At 45.7% G+C, this 25,925-nt stretch overlaps 1 protein-coding gene across 3 annotated transcripts in view; it reads right to left on the bottom strand.

Moving 5' to 3' along the window:
- Positions 1 to 371: 371 nt before the first annotated feature.
- adck5 (aarF domain containing kinase 5) overlaps positions 372 to 25,925 on the bottom strand; it is a 126,102-nt gene continuing 100,548 nt past the window's right edge. For 2 of the 3 annotated variants that reach the window (XM_063044657.1, XM_063044656.1), the window contains exons 13-15: positions 19,345 to 19,603; positions 12,506 to 12,622; positions 374 to 6,082 (exon numbers count right to left, since the gene is read on the bottom strand). In XM_063044657.1, the coding sequence (XP_062900727.1) occupies positions 5,977 to 6,082; positions 12,506 to 12,622; positions 19,345 to 19,603 (482 nt within the window). In that variant the 3' untranslated portion in view covers positions 374 to 5,976. Of the gene's footprint in view, positions 6,083 to 12,505; positions 12,623 to 19,344; positions 19,604 to 25,925 lie in introns of all 3 variants that reach the window. The other variant, XM_063044658.1, reaches the window with a different exon arrangement.

The following is a 25,925-nucleotide window of genomic DNA, read 5'->3' as shown; positions in this document are numbered from 1 at the left end:
ATCAATTCACCTGTTTCTGTCTGCAGGGGACCTACATTTGTCTTTACCAGTCTTTTCCTTTTTACATATCTATAAAAGCTTTTACAGTCCGTTTTTATGTTCCCTGCCAGTTTTCTCTCATAATCTTTTTTCCCCTTCCTAATTAAGCCCTTTGTCCTCCTCTGCTGAACTTTGAATTTCTCCCAGTCCTCAGGTGAGCCACTTTCTCTGGCTAATTTGTATGCTTCTTCTTTGGAATTGATACTATCCCTAATTTCTCTTGTCAGCCACGGGTGCACTACCTTCCTTGATTTATTCTTTTGCCAAACTGGGATGAACAATTGTTGTAGTTCATCCATGCAACCTTTAAATGCTTGCCATTGCATATCCACCGTCAATCCTTTAAGTGTCATTTGCCAGTCTATCTTAGCTAATTCACGTCTCATACCTTCAAAGTTACCCCTCTTTAAGTTCAGAACCTTTGTTTCTGAATTAACTATGTCACTCTCCATCTTAATGAAGAATTCCACCATATTATGGTCACTCTTACCCAAGGGGCCTCTCACGACAAGATCGCTAATTAACCCTTCCTCATTGCTCAAAACCCAGTCCAGAATAGCCAGCTCTCTCGTTGGTTCCTCGACATGTTGGTTCAAAAAACCATCCCGCATACATTCCAAGAAATCCTCTTCCTCAGCACCTTTACCAATTTGGTTCACCCAATCTACATGTAGATTGAAGTCACCCATTATAACTGCTGTTCCTTTATTGCACACATTTCTAATTTCCTATTTAATAACATCTCCGACCTCACTACTACTGTTAGGTGGCCTGTACACAACTCCCACCAGCGTCTTCTGCCCCTTAGTGTTACGCAACTCTACCCATATCGATTCCGCATCTTCCCAGCTTATGTCCTTCCTTTCTATTGCGTTAATCTCTCCTTTAACCAGCAACGCCACCCCACCTCCCCTTCCTTCATGTCTATCCCTCCTGAATATTGAATATCCCTGAACGTTGAGCTCCCATCCCTGGTCACCCTGGAGCCATGTCTCTGTGATCCCAACTATATCATAATCATTAATAACAATCTGCACTTTCAATTCATCCACCTTATTACGAATGCTCCTTGCATTGACACACAAAGCCTTCAGGCGCTCTTTTACAACTCTCTTAGCCCTTATACAATTATGTTGAAAAGTGGCCCTTTTTAATGCTTGCCCTGGATTTGTCGGCCTGCCACTTTTACTTTTCTCCTTTGTACTTTTTGCTTCTACCCTCACTTTACACCCCTCTGTCTCTCTGCACTGGTTCCCATCCCCCTGTTGTGAACTAACCTCCTCACGCCTAGCCTCTTTAATTTGATTCCCACCCCCCAACCATTCTAGTTTCTCTGCCTTCACAAGAGTACTAGACACTCTGACTGCATAGCTACAGGACACGTGCCCTAGATTGTAAGGCCCATACCCATTATGATATCTTGTCATGCATGTAACTGAAGGATAGCTCCCAATAATTGTCCTGTCTTTCCTTAAGAATTTCACCCCGGTTAGAAAGCTCTTGACAAGGCAAAGTTTAACCACTTCACAATCAGGCCTACCCTTCAGTGGCTCCTCCACAGCCCCCCTCCCCGGTTCTCTTCTATCTGTGCCTGCCCCCTCGGGACCACAGGCCAGTACAGCACAGGCACAGGCCCTTCAGCCCACAATGTTGAGCCTAACCAATTAGTAATCAAATGGCTAATGAAACTAATCTCTTCTGTCTACATAATGTCCACTGTGCATTGTTATATTTATTTGTTTGGCCATTGGTGAAGGTTATTCTGGAATTCCTTCAAAACATCACCTCAGAGTTATGGAGCTACACAACACTGGCACAGGTCCTTTGACCCAGCTTGTCCCTGCTGGCCAACGTCGTCCCAGTTGCCTACATCCCTCTACACCAAGGGTTCCCAATCTGGGGTCCAAAGTCCACTCTGTTAATGGTAGGGGTCCATGGCATAAAAAACCTCTGCACACCTTTACTAACCAAATGTATTTTAAATGTTGTTAATATATCTGCCTCCAGCACTTCCTCTGGCAGCTCATTCCATACACTCTTCACCTTTTAGATGAACTCATACAAGCCTGAGTAGCTCGCCTGGATGTAGAGAAATTTCCTGTCGTGGCGGGAATCTAAGGCTAGAGGACACAGACTCAGAATAGAAGGATGTCCCATTTGAACAGAGATGAGGAGGAATTTCTTTAGCCAGAGGATGGTGAATCTGTGGAGACCAAGTCATTGGTTATATTTATTTAAAGTGGAGTTTGATGGGTTCTTGATTAGTCAGAGCATCACCGGTTAAGGGGAGAAAGCAGGAGAATGGGATTGAGGGAAATAAATCAACCATCATGGAATGGTGGAACAGACTCAATGGACCAAATAGCCTAATTCTGCTTCTATGTCTTATGGAAATGGCCTAGGCTCTTGTGTAGTTTGAGAGGAGGCAGCTGCTGTTTTGGCCTTCATTGCAAGGTTTTATGAAGAGTACAAGGATGATGTTTTATAGTCATACAGCATGGATACAGGCCTTTTGGCCCATCTCATCCATGCTGCCCCACAATGTACTTACCCAATGTCTAGAATTGGAATCAGGTTATTACCGCTGACATATATCCTTAACTTTGTGGTGGCAGTACAGTGCAGTACATGGAAACAAAATCTACAGCACAATACAGGCCCTTCGGTCCACAAAGTTCTGCCGAACATGTCCTTACCTTAAAATGTATTATAAATTACCGTAAGATATACATAGTACGTCGCCATCACCTGTGTGGAAAAAGTTGTTCCTTGGGTTCCCTTGAAACCTTTTCCCTCTCGTCATCTTCCCTCGAGTTCTGAACTCCCCTACCCTGGGGAAAAGTCTGTGGCGAATTATCTATGCTCCTCATGACTTCATAAGTCTTTTAATAAACGCAAGAGATCCTGTAGGTGCTAGAATATTAAGGAACTCAGCAAATCAATCTTCCTTTATAAAGTCTTTGTGATTTGAGACACTTCTGTAAATCCAGCATTGAGCAATCCTTTGGATGAACAAGGATGAAATGGCAGAGCAGACTCGATGGGCCAAATAGCCTAATTCTGCTCCTTTATCTTACGGTCTTTTAGGTGAGATGGGCATTCACTGCCCAGTGCCTATCCTAGTGATTATGATCCAGCTCCACTAACACCTTTCCTCAAGGTTGCTAATTGTCATTTGACCATACGTGAATACAGCCAAATGAAACAACGTTCCTCTGGGGGAAATTGCACTACATAGTACTGTCAGTCATGCACAGCAAAGACATGCAAAAGAAAATAGCCCAAGTCTCTGACTGTCATGTGCTGTTGATTAATGGTGCTTGGGATATTGTTGGCAAGAATAAGCCTACAGCAGTCCAAATCATTACACACTGGAGCAACAGGAGACAGGCAATCCCGCTTGCTTTCCACCAAGCGAACACTAGAGGGCAGCACCATGCCACATCACTTCCCCTGGGCAACCGAATAGCCTGAGAGCCTGATGTTTGCTACAACTGAGGCCACACTACTCTCCTGCCATTGGTCTCACCAATGATCCCTTGGTTCACTCAATATCCACCATCTCAAGGCTCTGGACCCGCAGCGTTGACCGTCCAGCTCCCTCCACACTGTTCTGAAAACTGCAACCTGCCCAGATGTAAGATGATGTGTGAAACTCTTGCTACAACACAGAAGGCCATGTGTCGGAGGAGTAAGAATTTAAAGTGACTCGTCTGTATGCCCTTCCTTGGTTATAGTGGAAGACTGATTTCTGTGCCTGGTCACTTTTCATCGAGCATGCAAAGACAGGCACGTTCCCATCTCACTGGGGTATAGACCCCACCTGTCAGTGCAGTGTACTGGGGTGTGATTGCTATCACATACAAACAGCTACTCTGAGCCAGAGGTGAGTGAGCTGCCCCAGAATGGACACCAGAAGCCCCTTCACCAAAGGTGCTACCCCTCCCTGGACACCCCATACACCCCTATCACTCCTATTACACTAAAATAAAGTAGTCTGTTCACCTTTTGTGTTCTTGAACAAAGTTTTATCTTCATTCCATGAATTTATCTCCCACACATCTGATCAACAGGTCAGGTAGCAGCGATGGGGAGAGAAACAGCTCTTCAGGTCAAGTGAAGGGGCTTGTCGTGTCCATTCTGGGTAGCTTTCCTTTTGCCACCCACCACCTCGACGAGTGGGCTAAACCAGGTGAAGGTAACCGGCAGACCTCATTCCCCGAAGAGATAGGGACATGGCTGTGTGAAGTCAGCTCTGGTGGCCTGGCCCAATGAGAGCCACAGTGAGATCCAAGCCTGATCCAAATCTGCTACGGTGATTCTGAAAAGCGTAGGATATGACAAGGCGTTGAAGAAGTCATGGTCATCCACTGCAATCAAGGAAGACCCAGTTCGTGACGACTACTTGTACCACTGGACCCAGACTTCCGAGGTTGAAAATGGAATTGCCCCAGAGCAACAGCTTTTCCACTTTAAATATTCTCCTGCACAGGTCTCCTATCATTGTTGGATTCGATGGACCACCAACAGATTCCTCACTGGAAATGTACAAATGGGAAGTGCATTTCTCATTTCAGCAAGGGGGAGCTTGGAGTTGGTGTGATATGATGCAGTCCATAGTTGTCAAGAAAACAATTAATTTTAAAAACAAAACACGAATTAGAGAAAGAATTGAATTTCAAAGTCCAGAAGGAAAAGTATTTGCTCATTCAAGGCAGAGGTTGGATGCAAATGGAGCGTATCCTCCCTGCAGATCAGTTACCAGTGGCGTTCCACGCGGATCTGTTCTGGGACCTGCTCTTTCTGAGTTTTATAAATTGCTTGGATGAGGAAGTGGAATGGTGGGATAGTAAGTCTGGACATGATAAAAAGGTTGATGTGGATAGTGTAGAAAGTTGTTGGAGGTTACATTGACAAGATGCAGCGCTGGGCAGAGTAATAGCAGATGGAGCTTAATCTAGAAAAGGGTGATGTGGAGTGTTGAATTTGAAGGCAGAATACAGAGTTAATGGCAGGATTCTTAGCAATGTGGAGGAACAGAGGGATCTTGGGGGTCCACGTCCATAGTTCCCTCAAAGTTGCCCGGCATATTGCCAGGTAATGACGTAGCTCTACAAAACGCAGGTTACTGATTTAAAGTCATTGCTAACTCGCCTTGGTTTCCGACTTGGGCTGATTGAGAGTGGTTGGCATGATGCTATTACAGCCCAGGGTGGAATTCAGTTCAGCTGCCATCTCTAAGGTGTTTGTACTCTCTCCCTGTGGAATACATGGGGTTCCTCCCACAGTCCAAAGATGTACCAGTCAGTAGGCTAACTGGTCATTGTAAATTGTCCTGTGATTAGGCCAGGGTTAAATAGGTGGGATGGTAGGCAAAACAGCTTGTTGGGCCGAGGGGCCACACTGTATCTCTGAATAAATACTCAGTGTACACACAACACAACAAAAAAAAGTGAACTTCAGTAAACACCTTTACTTGCAGTAAAAACATTTTCTCTACACATGATGAAGGTTAATACTTCAAGCCGTGCCTTTGTTTCTTAACAGTTAATCTGGTTTTGGGGAGAAATCAAGAAGCTGAGTGAGCTCTGATACTATTTGGCCAAAGTCTGATCCTTAACAGGAGCTCAACTCTCCTTATTCATTGTATTTCACGACCGCTGGTCTGTGGTCTGTTCAGAGCTGGTCCATGGGCTGTGCTGGCAGCTGGTGTGTGTGGATCAGCAGAGTTACACCCAGGTGCTGGTGTAACCTAGTGTGTAGTCACGTCACTGTGGGCCATCATTCCTTCACCATCAGCGTGTTCCAGCACTCTCGTTCTCACCATGGCTCCATCTAAGAGGAAAGCTGCATCTCTTCTGTGTCATGAGGCAAGAAAGGAACAAGATCCCCCAGCGAGATGGGCAGCATTCTCCCACAGCAGAGCATTCCAGCCCACTACTGCACCAGGTAATTGTATAGGTTGTCATCAGGGGCCATTAGCCCAAAGTAGGCAAGCATACGGAAGACGACCGAGACAATTTTCATCATGAGGCTTTCTGACCTGAGAGACAAACAGAGAATACAGTCACCAAACACAGCAGACAGCTCCAGACACACTTCCACTGTGATTAGCCCAATGCCTAGCATGGAAATGGGTTCTTCAGGCCCACTCATCTAGTCTGACCAGGATGCCCACCTCAACTAATCCCATTAATCTACGTTTGGCTCATCACCGTTAGGTCTCAACCCAAGCTCCACACCTATACTTCTCGCCAATTCTCTTCAAGCTAATGACATTATGATCACTAGATACAAAGGGGTCCCCTACACAAACCTCTGTCACCAGCCCTATCTCATTCCCTCTCACGATATCTAGTATTGCATTCTCACTAGTTAAGACGTGTATGTACTGGTTAAGGAAACTTTCCTGAACACATTTGATAAACTCTATCCCATCCAGCCCTTTTACAGTATCGGAGTCCCAGTCAATAGGTTCTTGATTAACTGAGGGTGTTAAAGGTTATGGGGAGAAGACAAGATAAGGAGGTTGGTTGGGCCAAATGGCCTAATTCTGTTCCTATGTCTTATGATTTTAAAACTTCCCTGCTCATGAACCTGTCTAATATTGCAAACACTAACTGTACCTGCAGCTCTCGTTCCATACACTCACCTGTGTGGAAAAACTTGCCCCTTTAAACTTCTTCCCTCACCTTCAACCAGTGTCCTGCTTTCAGACCCTGGGGGAAAAGATTGGCCATCCACCATATCTACACGTTTCATGGTTTTAAATTCGTCCATCTGCCTCCTAAACACCAGGAAAAACTGTTCCCCCTATCCACTCTCTTTGTAACTCAACCATTCTAGGCTCAGCATCATCTAAAGTTAAAAGTATATTTATTATCAAATTACACATATGTCACAGAGTCGTATGAAGTACAGCACATAAATCACAACCTTTGGCCCATCTAATCCATGGCAAAACCATTTAAACTACCTACACCAGGACCACAGCCCTCCACATCCCTGCCAACCATGTCCCTATCCAAACTTCAGCTGATGCAGATCTCAGCAAGCCATGATTGTCATCTTCATTATCCATTACACCCCCAATAAGAATCAAATTTAATATCATCAGCACAGATCATGAAATTTGTTAACCTTATGGCAGCAGTACAATGAAATACATGATACATAAATATAGAGAAAAAAACTAAGTTATATTAAGTACATAAATGTATTAAATAGTTAAAATTAGCGCAAAAAAAAGAAACAGAAGTAGTGAGGTAGTGTTCATTTATAAATCAGATGGCAGAGGGGAAGAAGCTGTTCTTGAATCACTTCTGCCCGGTGGTAACATTGGGAAGAAGGTATAGCCTGGGTGATGGGGATCCTTTATGATGGACATTGCCTTCCTAAGGTCATCCACAAATTTGCTGATCGTCTTCTACATTATCATCCAGATCACTGATACAGATGACAAACAACAAAGGACCCAGCTCCGATCCCTGCAGTACACCGCTAGTCACAGGCCTCCAGTCAGAGGAACAACCCTCTACTACCACTCTCCGTCTTCTCCGATGATACCAATATCAATTCAATTTACTACCTCAGCCTGAATAGCAAGTGGCTGAACCTTCTTGACCAGCCTCCTAGGCAGGACCTTGTCAAATACCTTGCTAACGTCCAATGTAGACAACATGTACCTGCCTTTCCTTCATCAACTTTCCAGGTAACTTGCTTGAAAAACTCAATAAGATTGGTTAGACATACCTACCATGCACAAACCCATGCTGACTATCCTTAATCAGTCTATGTCTATCCAAATACTTATACAGCCAGTCCCTTAGAATATCTTCCAATAACTTTCCCACAACCGATGTCAGATTCACCAGCCTATAATTTCCAAAGGGCTTATGTTTCGACTTCTTAAATAGCAGAATAACATTGGCTATCCTGCAATCTCCTGTCGCAATTTCTGCACTTGCCTCCCGTAGGGTCTGAGGGAACACCTTGTCAGGCCCTGGGGATTTATCCACCCTGATTTGCCTCAGGTTAGCAATCACCTCCTCCTCTGTCATCTGTACAGGGTCCATGAAGTTAATGCCGCTTTACCTCAATTCTATAGACTCTGTGTCTGTCTCCCGAGCAAATACAGATGCAAATAATGCATTTAAGATTTCCCTTATCAGTTTTGGCTCCACACATGGATTACCATTCTGGTCTTCCAGAAGATCAATTTTGTCCCTCGCAGTCCATTTGCTCTTAACATACTTGTAGAATCCTTTAGGATTCTCCTTCACTTTGTCTGCCAGGGCAACTTCATGACGTGTTTTGGCCTTCCTGAATTCTTCCTTAACATTCCTTGTGAAAATTCTTTGGCGTTACCACCTCAGAGGATGTGTCCTGGGTCCAGCTTGTTAAGTGCCATTACAAAGAAGACATGGCAATGCCTCTACTTTTAGAAGTTTGCAAAGATTCTAACAAACCTCTATAGATGCATGATTGAGAGTGAACTGGTACCTTTAACAGAAAAGCCTTCAAGAAGTAGTAGATCACAGGTAAGACCCTCCCACCATTGGGCACATCTATACAGAGTGCTAGCGCAGGAAAGTAGCATCCAACGTCAGCATCCCCCCACCATTCAGGCTCTGTTCTCTCCTCACTGCTGCCATCACGGTGCAGGAGCCCTAGGACCCACATTACCGGGTTCAGGAAAAGTTATTATCCCCAACCATCAGGCTGTTGAACCAGAGGAGCTAACTTCACTCACCCCAACACTAAACCACTTCCACACACTATGGAAACAACAGGAATTCTGCAGATGCTGGAAATTCAAGCAACATACATCAAAGTTGCTGGTGAACGCAGCAGGCCAGGCAGCATCTATAGGAAGAGGCGCAGTCGACGTTTCAGGCCGAGACCCTTCGTCAGGACTAACTGAAGGATCACTATGGACACACACACTATGGACTCACTTTCAAGGATTCTACAACTCACGACCTCAGTATTTATTATTATGTTGTTTCTTTATTGTATTTCACATTTTCCCCTCTGGCTGTTTGTCTACCTTTGTTGGTTCTCTTTGTATTTACTGTAAATGCCTGCAAGAAAATGAATCTTACGGTAGTACAAGGCCATAAAACATAGGTGCAGAACTAGGCCACTCAGCTCGTCACACCAGCTCCATCTTTATCATGGCTGATTTATTATCCCTCTCAACCCCATTCTCCTGCCTTCTTCCCACAACATTTGATGCCCTGACTAACCGTTTTAAATGTATTCAATGACTTGGGCTCCACAGCCGTCTTTGGCAATGAATTCCACAGATTCACCACCCTCTGGCTAAAGAAATTCCTTCTTATCTCTGTTCAAGTAGAGATTGCTATTCTACGGCCATTTCATCTTGTTCTAGACTCCCCCACAATCGGAAAAACAGCCTCTTCACATTCACTCTATCAAGGCTTTTCGATACTGGACAGGTTCTAATTGGATAACCCCTCGCCACTTACTTCATCTTCTAAACTCGTGAGTACAGGCCCAGAGCCATCAAACACTCCTCATACATTAACCTTTTCATTTCCAGAATGACTCTATTTATACTTGGTATACAATAAAGAATCCAGCACCACCAGACAAGGGTCTCCGATATGAATCGGCTTTATGATCACACGTTGTACAATGCAAAATTTGTTGTTTTGCATCAGCAGTACAGTGCAAACTCAAATTTATAAAGTACCATAACAAATAAACTGCAAGGGAGGCCGAGCGAGGTAGTGTTCATGGACCTTTCAGAAATCTGTTTCTGAAACACTGAGTGTCTGTCTTCAGGCTCCATGGTAGCACTGAAAAGAGGACATGTCCTGGATACTTTTACTAAGCCAATATTGTACCCCATTTGCCATCTCACCCTGGATCCCATGTAATCAAGCCTACTATGCAGGACCTTATCAAAGGCTTTGCTCAAATCCACGTAGGGTTCAAATCCACCAACCTCTCATTCTCTTTTTTATCACACTTTAATCAGACATGTCAGTCATGATTCCCCACAGACAAAGCTGCACTGACCATCCCAAATTAGTTCTTGTCTGCCCAAATGTGAATAAATTCTGTCCCTGAGGATCCCATCCAGTAACTCTCCCACCACTGACATTAAGCTTACCACCTTATAGTTTCCAGTTTTGACCTTGCAGTTATTAAATAAAGGCACTATATCAGGCACTCTCCAGTCTTCTAGTACCACACCAATAGGTAACAAAGTACAGATATCTCGTGAGGGTCCCTAGCCATCTCCTCTTGATCCTTAACCAGTCAGGAGATTATGTCCGAGGTATCAGACATTCTTGGTCAGTCTACTGGTGGCATACAGGGAGGGAAATAAGAGCAGACGATGTCCGAGGATTCGGGCGTTCTTGGTCAGAGTCACTGGGCGTATACAGGGAGAGAAATGGAGGAGATAACATCTGAGGAATCAGACGCTCTTGGTCAGTCTCACTGGGGATATATAGGGAGGGAAACAGACGAGATGATGGGGATACACTAACCCAAACTACTGTCAAACAATAAAGCAGAAAACACTGCAAACACCTAGCAAGTTAGGCAGTATCTATAGAGAGAGGTATGGAAGTATGGTTATGGATTTATTGAGAATGTCTGCAAGAAAACAAATCTCAGGGGTTGTACATGGTAACATATATGTACTTTGATAATAAATTTACTTTGAACTTTGGGGTTCACATTTCAAGCTGAGGACTCGGGTTCAAAATCTTCAAAGTTTATTAACAAAGTACACACTGTATATGTCACTACATACAACCCTGTGATTCACTTTCTTGTGGCTGTATACACGAAGACCGCACCCAACAGGATGGAGAAACAATCATTGTGCAAAATACGACAAACCGTGCAAATATATAGAAAGAAAATAATAATAATAATAAATAAGCAATAAATATAGAGAACACAAGCTTTCCATCAGAACTGTACTAGTGTGTATGCACCGGTCGTGCATGCAGCCTGGTACAGCTGTTCCGATCTATTCTTACTTTTACCAAATTTCCCTCGGGATTAATAAAGTATATCTATCTATCTATCCAAGTGTGTTATAAATAGGAGAGTGGGAAGACAGAGAGAAAAAGAGAATGGAGACCAAAGTTAAAAATTATTCACAAGAGCTTCTGTAGATACTGGAAATCCAAAGCAACACACACACACACACACACACAGGTGAAGGAACTTAGCAGTCGGGCAGCAACTATTTGAGTGGATTGATAAACTATTCAGTCCTGCTGAAGGGTCTTTGCCCAAAACATCGGCTGCTTATTCATTTCCATAGATGGTTCCTGACCTGCTGAGTTCCTCCAGCATTTTGTGTGTGTTGTTAAAAATTACTTAGCATTTGAGAGTGAGAGATGTGAGAGAAATGGAAGCATTTCTGGTCTCTGACCTGTCACAGACCCTCTCTGGGTAGAAAGTGCTTCTTCTCTCACTTTCCTATCTGTGGCGAAGAGTCCCTAACCCGAGTCTGGTCCCCCCTCCACAGAAGCTGCCTACCTGCCCAGTGTTCATGACGGTTCCTGGTCCCCAGACTTTCTACTCCCTCTACCTGTGGAGGTGAGGGAGGTGTGTGATAGGAGCCAGGCTGCGTCATGCAGCAATGGCTGATATCATAAACACAGGAGATTCTGCAGATGCTGGAAATCCAGAGCAACACACACAAAATGCTGGAGGAACTCAACAGGTCAGGCAGTATCTATGGAAATGAATAAACAGTTGACATTTTGGGCTGAGACCCTTCATCAGGACTGGAAAGAAAGGGAAGATGCCAGAATAAGAAGGTGGGAAGGAGGAGAAGTAGGACAAGCTGGAAGGTGACAGGTGAAGCCAGGTGGGTGGGAGAAGAGGGATGAAGTGAGAAACTGGGAGGTGGCAGTTGGAAAAGGGAATGGGCTGGAGAAGAAGGAATCTGATAGCGGGGAGGAGGGGCACCAGACAGAGGTGATGGGCAGGTGAGGAAAACAGAGAAGATGCCACAGTGGGGAATTGACATGCTCTCAATCAATTCCCAGATCACTTCACTTTCACCCAAGAGATCTCCAGTCCCCCATCAAGAAGGCCTCCTCTTCTGCCACGATGAGTCCACTCTCAACACGTCATCTTCCATCTGGGTGGCCTCCAACCTGATGGCACGAACTCTGATTTCTCCAGTTTCCGGAAATTTATTCTCCCCCTCCCCTTTCCCTCTTTTTCAGCTCGAGTTCCTCCAGCATTCTGTGTGAATGGCTGTAGTGATCATTGTTCTCAGGAGACAGTGTATCCTAGTCTGCTTCTGAACCTGTGGGGATCCCCCTTTTATTTTGTACAAGCATTTATTCACCAACAAAATAATAATCAGGGTTTCATAAACTATTTAGTTTCAACTTAATATTAGTGTCGACAACACATTCAAGGCCCTGAGGGGTGCCACACGTGACATTTCCGTGCTTACCTCAGACTGATCTCAAAATGGATCCTCGCCCACTTCATTTTCACCCACGTGAGGGGGCCGACCGCCCAGAATCCCCTGTTGTGCTCGCTGGAGAACAAGTTGCCACCTTGGACTGCACTGCAAGGAAAGAGAGGCTCGGTGCTGTGAGAGGGGGAAGCTGGAGCCCGAACATAGCGACTGGAGGATTTAACAACCCCCAAAATACACAAGGAGCCCAAGTTTGATCTGAGCCACAGCAGCGGTGAGGGCAGCACTGAGGTCCAGCGGCTAGAGGAACACTTTACAGCATCAGCGTGGTCAGGGGTCAATTGCCACTGCTGTGTGCATTCTCCCCGTGCGTTTCCTCTCACGTCCCAAAGACGGATGGCTTAGGGTTAGTAAGTTGTGAACATGCTACGTTGGGGGGTGCTGGAAGTGTGCTGAAACATACAGGCTGCCTCCGGCACATCTTTGGACAGTGTTGGTTGTTAATGCAGGACAACACATTTCACTCTATGGTTCGATGTACATGTGACAGGCTGCATCACTGTCTGGTATGGTGGGGCTACTGCACAGCACCGAAAGAAGCTGCAGAAGGTTGTAAATCTAGTCAGCTCCATCTTGGGTACTAGCCTACAAAATACCCAGGACATCTTTAGGAAGCGATGTCTCAGAAAGGCAGCGTCCATTATTAAGGGCCTCCAGCACCCAGGGCATGCCCTTTTCTCACTGTTACCATCAGGTAGGAGATACAGAAGCCTGAAGGCACACACTCAGTGATTCAGGAACAGCTTCTTCCCTCTGCCATCCGATTCCTAAATGGACATTGAATCTTTGGACACTACCTCACTTTTTTTTAATATACAGTATTTCTGTTTTTTGCACCTCTTTTAATCTATTCAATATACATATACTATAATTGTTTTATTTATTTAATTTTTTTCTCTCTTCTATATTACGTATTGCTGCTAAGTTAACACATTTCACGTGACATGCCGGTGATAATAAACCTGCTTCTGATTCTGACAAACCTTTATCTGACAGCAGCCAGTCTGTAACCAGCCCTTACTCTGGGGTGACGGCTGTATATCGATGACAGTGTATCAATCCAAAGCTGGATCCTCTATCTATACAGCAATGCTTACCATCGCTGGTTGGGGTGTTGAGATGCAGCTGTTTAGAACTGTGGTTAGCCCGTACTGTGTGCACTTTGGTCACCCCATTACACAAAGAAATGTGGAGGCTTTGGAGAGGATGCAGTCGAGTTTCACCAGGATGTTGCCAGGTTTACAGGTTATGAGCTAAAAGCAGAAGTGGAAAAACGTGGGTCGCTCTGAGTTTCAGAGAATGATGGGAGACCTGACAGAAGTGTATAAAGCAGTCCAGGACAGGAGGTGCCAGAAGCGGTGAAGCAAAGTGTCCTGCTGGAGGGTTTCAGCCCAAAATGTTGACTGTACTCTTTTCCGTAGATGCTGCCTAGGCTGCTGAGTTCTTTCAGCATTTTGTGAGTGTAGTGCAGTGTCTATTCTGGTTGGGGACTGAGCTTTCACGCTGATGCTACCCTCCAGTGTTCGATGGGTGCATTGCGTGCGCGTGCTCAGCTGCAGACTGCAGAGGATTGCGTGTTCTTGCCAGTAACACCCGCGCACCATCAATTTACAGGACATGTCACTCTGCAACTTGGGGCTTTATTTTTTTCTGTGACTGTGCTATGTGTGCCTTGTGATGTGTATGAATGTAAGCACTGTGACTTGCACCTTGTCCACAGAGGAACAGGTTTTGTTTGGCTGTATTCAGTATGGCTGAACGATAAGTTCAGGGGGGATGTTAGAAATAATTACTCTTTTTTTTTTTACACAGAGAGTGGTGGGTGTGTGCAATGCGCTGCCAGGGCTGGGGTACAGGCAGATACATAGGGCACATTAAGAAAGTCTGAGATAGGCACATGGATAACAAACAAAAATAGAGGGCTATGCAAGAGGGAAGGGTTAGATTGATCTTGGAGTCGGTCAAAAGTGTTATAATTTCCTGCCATTCACCTTATGCGCAGACATTCCTGTGCCTAGCATTATTTGTATTGGACATATAATCAATCTATGTATATATGCTATCTCATGTATGTATTTTTTTATTTATTGTGCTTATTTTATTATCCTTCTGTGCCTTGAGCTGCATCAGACCCACAGTTACAATTATTTCATTCTCCTTTACACTCATGTACTGGAAATGACATTAAACGATCTTGAATCCTGAAAAGGTTGGCACAACATCATGAACCGATGGGCCTATACTGTTCTACGTTCGATGTATGAGGCCATTTTTTGTTTGAACAGACAGCGTGGTCGGTTGCTGGTATGCACTGCCTGGGAAGGCAGTGGAAACAGATACGATATCAACTATGAAGGTCTGCATACTGGAGACGGAGGAGTGACCTGATAGAGGTATATGAGATTATGAGAGCATACACAGGGTGAAAACACAGTGTGATATTCAGCGGACTGGGCAGATGAGATCAACTCTGAGGTCCAGTGCCAAGAAGGTGGTTCTACAACGCTCCATGAAGAGTGAATGGCACAAGGCTCAGAAGAAGTCATGGTCATCCATTGCAACCAAGGAAGATCACAGCGTGATGACTACTCGCACCCCTGATCCAAGGTCGAGAGAGCGAAACGCTTTTCCATTTTAGAAACTCCCTTGCGTGGGTCTCTAGTCATTGTTGGAAATGACAGAAAGCTAACAAAACATATAAGTACATGGATAGGAGAAGCTTAGAGAGCTGGGGGCCAAACTGGGCAGCTGGGACCAGCTGGACAATTTGTGCCGAAGGGCACTGCCCAGCCCACGAGTAGCTCGACGCAGAGAAAGACCTGGTCGTGGCTCCTAGTCTTTGGGAGAATTGTGCTAACTCTAATTTTGTACATAGACCATTAAAATCAGGACAGATCTGGCACAGAATTCAGTCTAACAATAAATTCCTATCACAGCTTGTCGAGGTCAGGATTCGCAGAGAACAGCGGCTCTGCTAAATCGGGAAACATCAGTACTGACAGAGGTTGGTGTGGTCAGAGGTCAGGTACAAACACACACTGTATCCAAGCCCAGGGAACTGGATAGAACATCAAGGATGTAATGTTGAGACTTTATAAAGCACTGGTGAGGCCTCACTTGGAGTATTGTGAGCAGTTTTGGGCCCCTTGTCTTAGAAAGAATGTGCTGAAGCTGGAGAGGGCTCGAAGGAGGATCAGAGAAATTATTCCAGGATTGAATGTCTTGTCATATGAAGAGCATTTGATGGCTCTGGGCCTGTATTCACTGGAATTGAGAAGAATGAGGGGTGACCTCATTGAAAGCTATCGAATGGTGAAAGGCCTTGATAGAGTGGATGTGGAGAGGATGTTTCCTATGGTGAGAGAGTCTAAGATCAGAGAACAAAGGCTTAAACTAGAGGGGCATCCTTTTAAAACAGAGATGAGGAGGATTTCTTTAGCCAGGGAGTGAACCTGTGGAATTTGTTGCCACAGGCAGCTGTGGCAGCCAAGTCTTTATGTATATTTAAGGCAGAGGTTGAATGGTCAAGGCATGAAGGGAAATGGGGAAAAGGCAGATGATTGGGGCTGAGAGGAAAAATGGATCAGCCGCGATGAAATGCTGGAGCAGACTCAATGAGCCAAATGGCCTAATTCTGCTCCTGTATCTTATGGTAGTGTAGCGCTTGGTGCAATGCTATTACAGTTTGGGGCTTCAGGAGTTCAATTCCAGGGTCCTCTATAAACAAATTTGTATGTTCTTTCCCTTGTATGCGGGGGTTTCCTCCGGGTGCTCTGGTTTCCTCCCACAGACCAAAGACATACTGGTTAGTAAGTTAATAAGATCCTAAGAAAGAGGAGCAAAATTAGCCCACCTGGCCAATGGAGTCTGCTCCACAATTCCATCATGGCTCAATTATTATCCCTCTCAGTGGTTATTGTAAATTGTCCTGTGATTAGGAAGGGTTAAATCGCTAGGCTGCTGGGCGGTGTGCGCTGTATCTCTAAATCAGGGCTTCCCAACCTGGGGACAATGGACCCCTCAGTTAATGGTTCGGCTCCATGGCATAATAAGGGTTGGGAGCCTCTGCTCTGAATATAATAAAAACACTAGCAGGTCATGTTCTGCCCTGGCAGCATCTGTACCTGACAGACACAAATTCTCAGTACAAATCACCCTCCACAGCCTGTAACAGACCATAACAGAACTTATCAACCACTCCAAGTACAGGCAAGATTATCCTCACAAGGGGAGGGGTGAGGTTTAAGCAAGAGTTGGCAGATTCAGAATCAGGTTTAATATCACCAGCATATGTTGTGAAATCTGTTGTTTTGCAGCAGTAGAACAGTACAATACATTACATAATAAAAAACAGCTAAGAAAAAATGTATATACAATGGATTCCAGATCATTGGGCTATCGGTTAATCGTGGAAGCTGCTTATTTGGGACAACTCTTAAAGAACAAAAATAAGTTGAGAAAATTGCTGGGATTACCTTCATTTATTTGGGACAGGAAACTGTTGCTGAATAGGTTCTAACTAGCATTAGTCACGTGTATGTGTGGCCATTAGATTCTACAGAGTGCTTAGATTTCAAATAGCATCAGTTACATGTGTTTGTGTTCAAAAAGCAGAGATTTTTGTCACTGATAATTGGCAAGAAATAAGCAGTAAGACAGTTCAGAACTGTTTTGCTCATCGCGGTTTCAAGCATTCTGGCTTGGAGATGCCAGAAACAGCCGGGAGTGAAAATGAAACGATTTCACTAGTTCTACAAGTTAGGAACTTCGGAGAATTTGAAGGAATCAACAGTCATCTTGAATGTCACCTTTGGTCCCCACTGTATACTCAGTTCTCACCTGTGGCTCCAAGTAGCTGTTCGCTTGCAACAGCGGCCACATCCCTTCGACAGGTGGGCTAAACCAGGTTAGGGTAGCTGGTGGGTCTCATACCCCAGTGAGAACGGGATACGCATGTCCCAGCAAGCGAAGTCAGCTCTTGCGGATGAGATCTACAGTGAGATCCAATGGCCAGGAAGGCGGTTCTACAACGCTTTATGGAGAGTGAAGGGCATGACAAAGCACAGAAGACATGGGCATCCACTGTAACCAAGGAAGACCCCACTTTAAAACCTCACCCGCACAGGTTTCCTGTCATCATCGGATACGACGGACAACTATAAGTAGTTGTTCTGTACTTCATTTAAATACATAACTTATTACCCAGTTAAATGGTAATTAGTCTTTTTTTTATACCTTTTTGACTATTACCATGAAAATTTGGCTAATTGGGGCAGCTGCTTAAGTGGATCAAAATGTACTGGTCCCAATGTGTCCCGATTAAAATGAATCCACTGTATATAATTAAATTTAGTGCAAAAAGAGAGAAAAAAAAAGGTATTTCATTGTCTATTCAGAAATCTGATGGTGATGGGGAAGAAGCTGTTTCTGAAATGTTGCGTGTGTGTCTTTAGGCACCTGTACCTCCTCCTTTATGGTAACTATGAGAAGAGGGCATGCGCTGGGTGATGAGGATCCTTAATGATAGATGCTGCCTTTTTGAAGATGTCATCAATGCTGGAGAGGTTCGTGCCCGAATTTGGAGCCGGCTGAGTTTGCAACCTTCAGCAGCTTTTTCCGATCCTGTGCAGTGCATTACCCGAATCCACTCTCCAGTGCTACAACCAGGGAGTGGGGCAAGGGCAAGAACAACTGCAAGGATATGCCACTCAGTGCGGGCTTGTCATAACACCACCATGGGTGGTCCCAAACCCAGCTGTGACAGGAGGAGGGTTGGGCATGGGGCTAGCAACCCCAACTGTAAAAACCCAGAGCTACAACAACACCACCAGGCCTCATCCCTGGGAAAGGAAGGATCTTCAAAGATAGGCTACGCTCAGGGATAAATTGAAAGTCTGGTGCAGGACTGAGGACTCTGGCCTATGCCCCTGTAGGGGTGATGGGCTTGTAATCACAAGCAACGTTGGTTAGATAAAACTCCACCAAAGAAACAGCAGCCAAGATCAGACGGAGAGAAGAGGTGACAACTGCTGGCCCAATCACAGAATACAGCACAGATCCTTTGGCCCATGCTTTGTGCGGACTGTCTGATCTACTCTGAGCCTTACAGACGGCAGTGGGAATTGAACTCCAATTGGAGGTCACTGGCATGGTACCACCAGCAATAACGTAGTGGTTAACATAAAGCTTTACAGTGCCAGCAACCCAGGTTCAATTCCCAGCACTTACTGCAAGAAGTTTTAACGTTTTCCCCGTGACCGTGTGCGTTTCCTCCCATATATCAAAGACGTACAAGTTAGGGTTAGTAAGTTGTGGCACGCTACGTTGGCACCGGAAACGTGGCGATACCTGTGGGCTGCCCCCAGCACATCCTCAGACTGCGTTAGTCATTGACACAAACTACACATTTATATTGTATTTAAAGATACAGTACCGAACGGGGCTGCCTGACCTTCAGAGCCACGCCGCCTAGCAACCCACTGATTTAACACTACCCTAATCATGGGATAATTTACAATGACCATACCAACCGGTACGTCTTTGAACTGTGGGAAGAAACCAGAACTCTCAGAGGAAAGCCACGCACAGATGGGGAGGAACGTACAGACTTGCTTACAGAGGATACCAGAATTGAACTCCAAATTCTGACGCTCCAAGCTGTAATAGGGTCGCGCTGTTACAGTACTGCAGTGCCCCAATTTCACTGTGGTTCAATATTTTGACATACATGTAACGAATGCAGCTGCTCTAAGGAGTATATCTGTACACTCTAATCTCCTCAAACAGATTCCGACACTGCATTTGCCCGGTACCTTTTGGCCATGAGGACGTATCGGTCGACAGGCGAGCCCAGCACCATGTTGATACTGCGCACGGTGTTGATGTTCCTGAAGACGAGCAGCATGGGGCGAGGCAGGTCCTTTAACACCTGGATGATCCTGTCGAAGTGGTTGCTGGCCATGTCCTGCATGTAAGCCCTCTCCTCACGGGTCAGGATGTTGGCCAGGTGGAAGGCCGTCTCCTTCATGTTGATTGGCCGCTGCATCAAGATCTCACAGAACAGGAAATAGTCTGCCGAGGAAAGAGGGGCGGCAGGTTAGAGGCAGGTTAAGATATGCTGGGATATCATAGACACCCAAACAGAAACTGATCATGTGCCAACTATTAAAAGATTACTGTAGTAATTCTACACCTCTGATCCCCAAAACACCATGTTACAGATTAATACAGCACAGAAACAGCCCACTTGATCCACACTGAAGAGGCGTAGCAGTTATTGTAGCACTATTAGATTCAGCAACCCGCGATCAATTTTCCCGTTCTCAGTAAGCAGCATTTTCTCCTGTGACCAAATGGGTTTCCCCTGGGTGCTCCAGTTTCCTCCCACATTACAAAGACGTACAGATTAGTAGGTGAAATGGTCACATGGGTGTAATTGGGCAGCGTGGGCTCACTGGGTTGAAAGGGCCTGTTACCAAGCTGTATATTATGCATAAAAATATTAAACTTGCCTGTGCTTAGCCCATATCCCTCCAAACCAGAGCTTCCCAACCTATAGCCCACAGACCCCCGGCTTAATGGTTAGACTCTTTGGCATAAAAGAGGTTGGGAACCCTTGCTTTAACCTTTCCTATCCATCTACTTGTTTGAGAGACTTTTAAATATTGTTCAGGCACCTGCCTCAGCCACTTCCTCTAGCAGCTCGTTCCCAATGTGGTGAATTTTTAAAATTTTATTTTACAGGCCCTTCTGGCCCAGCGACCCACCCGCACACGCCTAGCAATTAACCCACTAATCAGTACATCTATGGATAGTGCGAGGAAATCCACATGGGCATGGGGAGAATCCTTACAGAGGATGCTGGAACTGAAAACGAACTCCAACACCCCGAGCTACAATAGCACCACACTAACCGCTAAGCTACTCAGGCGCAATGGCTTCCCCTCAGATCCCCATTAAATCTCTCCCCTCTCACCTTAAGCCTCTGCTCTGCAGTTTGGTTCCCTTTCCCTGGGAAAAAGACTGTGTGGGTATTCACCTTCTCTTTGCCCCTCATGATCTGACATACCTCTTCACTGTCACCCCCGTGATCTGACATACCCCCTCACTGTCACCCCTTGTGATCTGATATACCCCTTCACTTGTCACCCCTGTGATCTGACATACCCCTTCACTTGTCACCCCCGTGATCTGACATACCCCTTCACTGTCACCCGTGATCTGATATACCTCTTCACCGTCACCCCTGTGATCTGATATACCCCCTCACTTGTCACCCCCGTGATCTGACATACCCCCTCACTGTCACCCCTGTGATCTGACATACCTCTTCACTATCACCCCCGTGACCTGATATACCTCTTCACTGTCACCCCTGTGATCTGATATACCCCTTCACTTGTCACCCCTGTGATCTGACATACCTCTTCACTGTCACCCGTGATCTGATATACCTCTTCACTGTCACCCCCGTGATCTGATATACCCCCTCACTGTCACCCCCGTAATCTGACACACCTCTTCACTGTCACCTGTGATCTGACATACCCCCTCACTGTCACCCGTGATCTGACATACCCCTTCACTTGTCACCCCTGTGATCTGACATACCTCTTCACTGTCACCCGTGATCTGATATACCTCTTCACTGTCACCCCTGTGATCTGATATACCCCTTCACTTGTCACCCCTGTGATCTGACATACCTCTTCACTGTCACCCCCGTGATCTGATATACCTCTTCACTGTCACCCGTGATCTGATATACCTCTTCACTGTCACCCGTGATCTGATATACCTCTTCACTGTCACCCCCATAATCTGACATACCTCTTCACTGTCACCTGTGATCTGACATACCCCCTCACTGTCACCCCCGTGATCTGATATACCTCTTCACTGTCACCCGTGATCTGATATACCCCCTCACTGTCACCCCCGTAATCTGACACACCTCTTCACTGTCACCTGTGATCTGACATACCCCCTCACTGTCACCCGTGATCTGACATACCCCCTCACTGTCACCCCTTGTGATCTGATATACCCCTTCACTTGTCACCCCTGTGATCTGACATACCTCTTCACTGTCACCCCCGTGATCTGACATACCTCTTCACTGTCACCCCGCAATCTCCCACGTTCCAGCAAGGATGGTTGTCACCAGCACCAGCCTACCTGCCATCAAGGGCATACAGACAGAAGATTCTCTTATCTTTGCATCCCCATCCCTCCTTCTAACATGAACATACCTTTCCTCTACTCTGTGCAATTGACCCTGCACATTTCTGAAGTGGATTTGCCAGAGAAATGGTGTTCCCAATTAAAGCTTCTTAGTTCCTGCCTAATACCCTGTAATTTGCCCTACTCCAATTTAACACTCTCCCACAAGGACCATACCTATCCTTGTCCATAGTTATCCTGAAAGTTAAGGAGTCGTGGTCACTGTTCCCCAACTGTTCACACACTGAGAGGTCAATCACTTGGCCGGGCTCCAGTACGGCCCCTCCTCAATACGTGGACCATCCACATACTGATTTATGAAACCTTCCTGGACACACTTAACAAATTCAGCCCCATCTGAAGCCCTTACACCAAGAAGATCCCAGTTTATATTAGGGAAGATGAAATCCCCCGCGACAACAACCCTGGTATTTTTACACATTTCCTTAATCTGGTTACGTATCTGTTCCTCAATGTCCCAGTGGCTCTCTTCTCACTGCTGCCATCGGGAGGTACAGGAGCCTCAGGACCCACACCTCCAGATTCAGGAACAGTTATTACAGCTCAAACATCCGGCTCCTGAACCAGAGGAGGTAACTCCACTCTATCATTGAACTGTTCCCACAACCCAATGGACTCAATTTCAAGGATTCATCTCATGTTTGCGATATTTATTGTTTATTTATTTACCATTTTTCCCCTTTTCTATTTGCAGTTTGTTGCTTTTTGCACATTGGCTGGTTGTCCATCTTGTTGAATGTGTTTTGTTTATTGACTATTGTGTTTCTTTGTGTTTACGCTGAATGCCCACAAGCAAATGAATCTCAGGGTTGTATACCAGTGACATATATGTACTTTGATAATACATTTACTTTTAACTTTTTTGAATGAGAAAGGCACCTCTGAGTTCGGGTGATACAGCAGGATTTTCAGTCCAGACTCCACATGTACAAAATTCAAAGTATATCTATTACTGTATTAAAGAACATATGTACCTCTCATCATCAACTACCTGTACAAAATGTAACATTTTGTGCCTGGTGGAGACTTAGCTAATGGAGGAGATACCAGATCTTGCCATCGAGCCCCCTGGGTTCTCCCTGTTCTGGGTAAAACCTCTCTGGGAAGGGTAAAGGAGACGGGGTATGCTTCGTGGTTAATAATGCCTGGTGCGACCCCTGGAATGTGCACGCCCTCAAATTCTCTTGTTCCCCAGATCTGGAATACCTGGTGCTGCTGTGTAGACCTTTCTGGCTGCCTAGGGAGTTCACGGCTGTTATTCTCACAGTTGTGTATAGTGCACCGCAGGCTGATGCCAGCTGGGCTCTCAAGGAACTGGAAAATACACACCCGGAGGCCGTCTTCATCGTCACCGGTGACTTTAATAGAGTGTCGCCGCCTAAAGTCTCTCTCAAGTTTTGCCAACACATCCAGGTGAGCACATCCAGGGGAGATAGCATACTCAACCACTGCTATTCTCCCTTCCGCAATGCTTACAAAATGCTCCTCCATCCTCCATATGGAAAATCAGATCTCTCCTCCATTTTTCTGATGCCAAAGTATAGGCAGATGCTGAAACAAGAGGCGGCCATATTGGAGACCAATCGGTCTCCATGCTACAGGACTGCTTTGATGACATTGACTGGAATGTCTTTCATGGTGAGGATGTCTCTGAGTTCACGGGTGGGATCATGAGATTCATCCAGAAGTGCATCGAGGATGTTGTTCCCCAGGAATCGGTCAGGGTCCTCCTGGATCTTTCAGAAACCCTGGATCAACAGTTCCGTGCGAGCAGCACTTACCGTGCGAGATAGAGCTTACATTGCCGGTAATCAACAAGGGCTCAAGAAACGTAGCTATGATCTGCTAAAGTCATCAAGGCAGCGAAACAACAATACAGAGACAAGATTCAGTCTCTACTTTCCACCAACAACACACGCACGCAGCCTATGGCAAGGTCTGTACACCATCGCAGACTTCAAAGCTAAACACAGTGGAGTTTCCAACATCGATGCCTCTCTCCCAGACGAGCTAAATCTGTTTTACGCTCGATTTGACGTGGCCAATACTGAGCCCCTGAGGGGACCTGCAGATGATGTGACCGGCAGCTTGGTGATAGAGTACGCAGCTGTTTCCAACGGATGGACAGTCACACGGCTGCGGGTGGGACCGGACTGTCCCAGGGTGAGTACTCAGGATGTGCATGGCACAACTGGCAGGTGTGTTCACAGACATTTTTAATCTTTCCCTCCCCCATTGTAGAGTGCCTTCCTGCTTCAAAACATCCACCATTGTCCTTGCATCTAAAAAGACCAAGGTAACACGTCTGTACGACTGGCGTCCTGTCACACTCACCTCAATAATAAGTAAAAGGACTACATCTGCAGCTTGCTACCACCCACACTGGACCCCCTACAGTTCACCTACTGACACAACCGATCGACAGACAACACAATAGCCAAAGCTCTACACACCGTCCTTACACGTCTGGAGAAGAGGGATGCTGATGTGAGGATGCTGTTCAGCATTCAACACCATAATTCCTTCCAGACTCAACAAGAAGCTCAGAGACTTCAGCCTTCACCCTGCCTTGTGTAGCTGGATCCTGGGCTTCCTGTCAGGTCGCCGGCAGGTGGTAAGAGTGGGTTCCCTCACCTCTGCCCCTCAGGGCTGTACTATGCCTGCTACTTTACTCTCTGTATACCCATGACTGTGTCGCCACCCACAGCTCCAATCTGCTAATTAAATTTGCTGATGATACTACACTGATTGGCCTAATCTCACATAATAATGAGGCAGCCTACAGAGAGGAAGTTATCACCCTGACACAGTGGTGTTGAGAAAACAACCTCTCCCTCAACGTTGCAAAAACAAAGGAGCTGGTTGTGGACTACAGGAGGAATGGAGACAGGCTCACCCCTATAGACATCAATGGATCTGTGGTCCAGAGGGTGAACAGCTTTAACTTCCTCGGCATAAACATCACCGAGGATCTCACGTGTTCTGTACGTACTGGCTGTGTGGTGAAAAAGGCACAACAGCACCTCTTGCACCTCAGACAGCTGAAATAGTTTGGTATGGGCCCCCCCAAATTCTAAGAACTTTCTATGGGGGCACGATTGAAAGCATCCTGACCAGCTGTATCACTGCCTGGCATGGGAACTGTACTTCCCTCAATTGCAGGACTCTGCAGAGAGTGGTGTGGACAGCCCAGTGCATCTGTAGATGTGAACTTCCCACTACTCAGGCCATTTACAAAGGGCCTGAGGATCACTGGGGACCTGAGTCACCCCAACCACAAACTGTTCCAGCTGCTACCATTCAGGAAACAGTACCACAGCATAAAAGCCAGGACCAACAGGCTCCGGGACAGCTTCTTCCACCAGGCCATCAGACTGATTAATTGGTGCTAACGCAACTGTATTTCTATGTTATATTGGCTATTCTGTTGTACATAATATTTATTATAAGCTACTATAATTGCACATTTGAACGGAGACATAATGTAAAGATTTTTACTCCTCATGTATACGAAGAATGTAAGTAATAAAGTCAATTCATTCGATTCCTTTCCACCATGAGGACCATAACCTTGTTGTGGTTGGAGGCTTGTGTTCCTCAATGACCCGGAGAGTAGTTAGCTGGAGTCAGGGCGTTACGCTTTGGCTCCTGGTCGGGTCACCCATGCCAAACAGGGTCAAAGGTTAGAGGCCAGACTAAGAGTGGTCCGCTGGTCCTCCGGTTTCAGAAGTTCAGCTCAAGGCTGACTGGCCAAACAAAACTGTTACAGAAATGGCAACAAAGAACCCTTCTACATCCGTGTGCGACGGTATTCAAATCTCCACCCGGGACTTGTTTGGGTGGCAGCAGTGAAAGTCGAGAAGAAGATACTGACATGGTGAAGCCCTGAACATCACCAGAGATGGATTACCTTCACTGCTGCCCTAAACGCCAGTGGCGTAACAGGCAGCAAGTTTCTACCTTGAGATTCATTTTCTTGCAGACATCTACAGGAAAATAAAGAAATACATACGATAGACTTAAAACTACTGTATTCATAACCAAAGTCTGACAAAATGCGGAAAAGACAACAAATTGTGCAATTAAAAAAATAACACTGAGAACGTGAGTTGTGAAGAGTTCTTGAAAGAGAGCTTGTAGATCATAGATG

Source organism: Mobula hypostoma, chromosome 3, assembly GCF_963921235.1.
Source record: "Mobula hypostoma chromosome 3, sMobHyp1.1, whole genome shotgun sequence".
Lineage (NCBI taxonomy): Eukaryota > Metazoa > Chordata > Chondrichthyes > Myliobatiformes > Myliobatidae > Mobula > Mobula hypostoma.
Note: the sequence above shows the minus strand (reverse complement) of the source record. Positions and strands in the feature narration are given on the sequence as shown.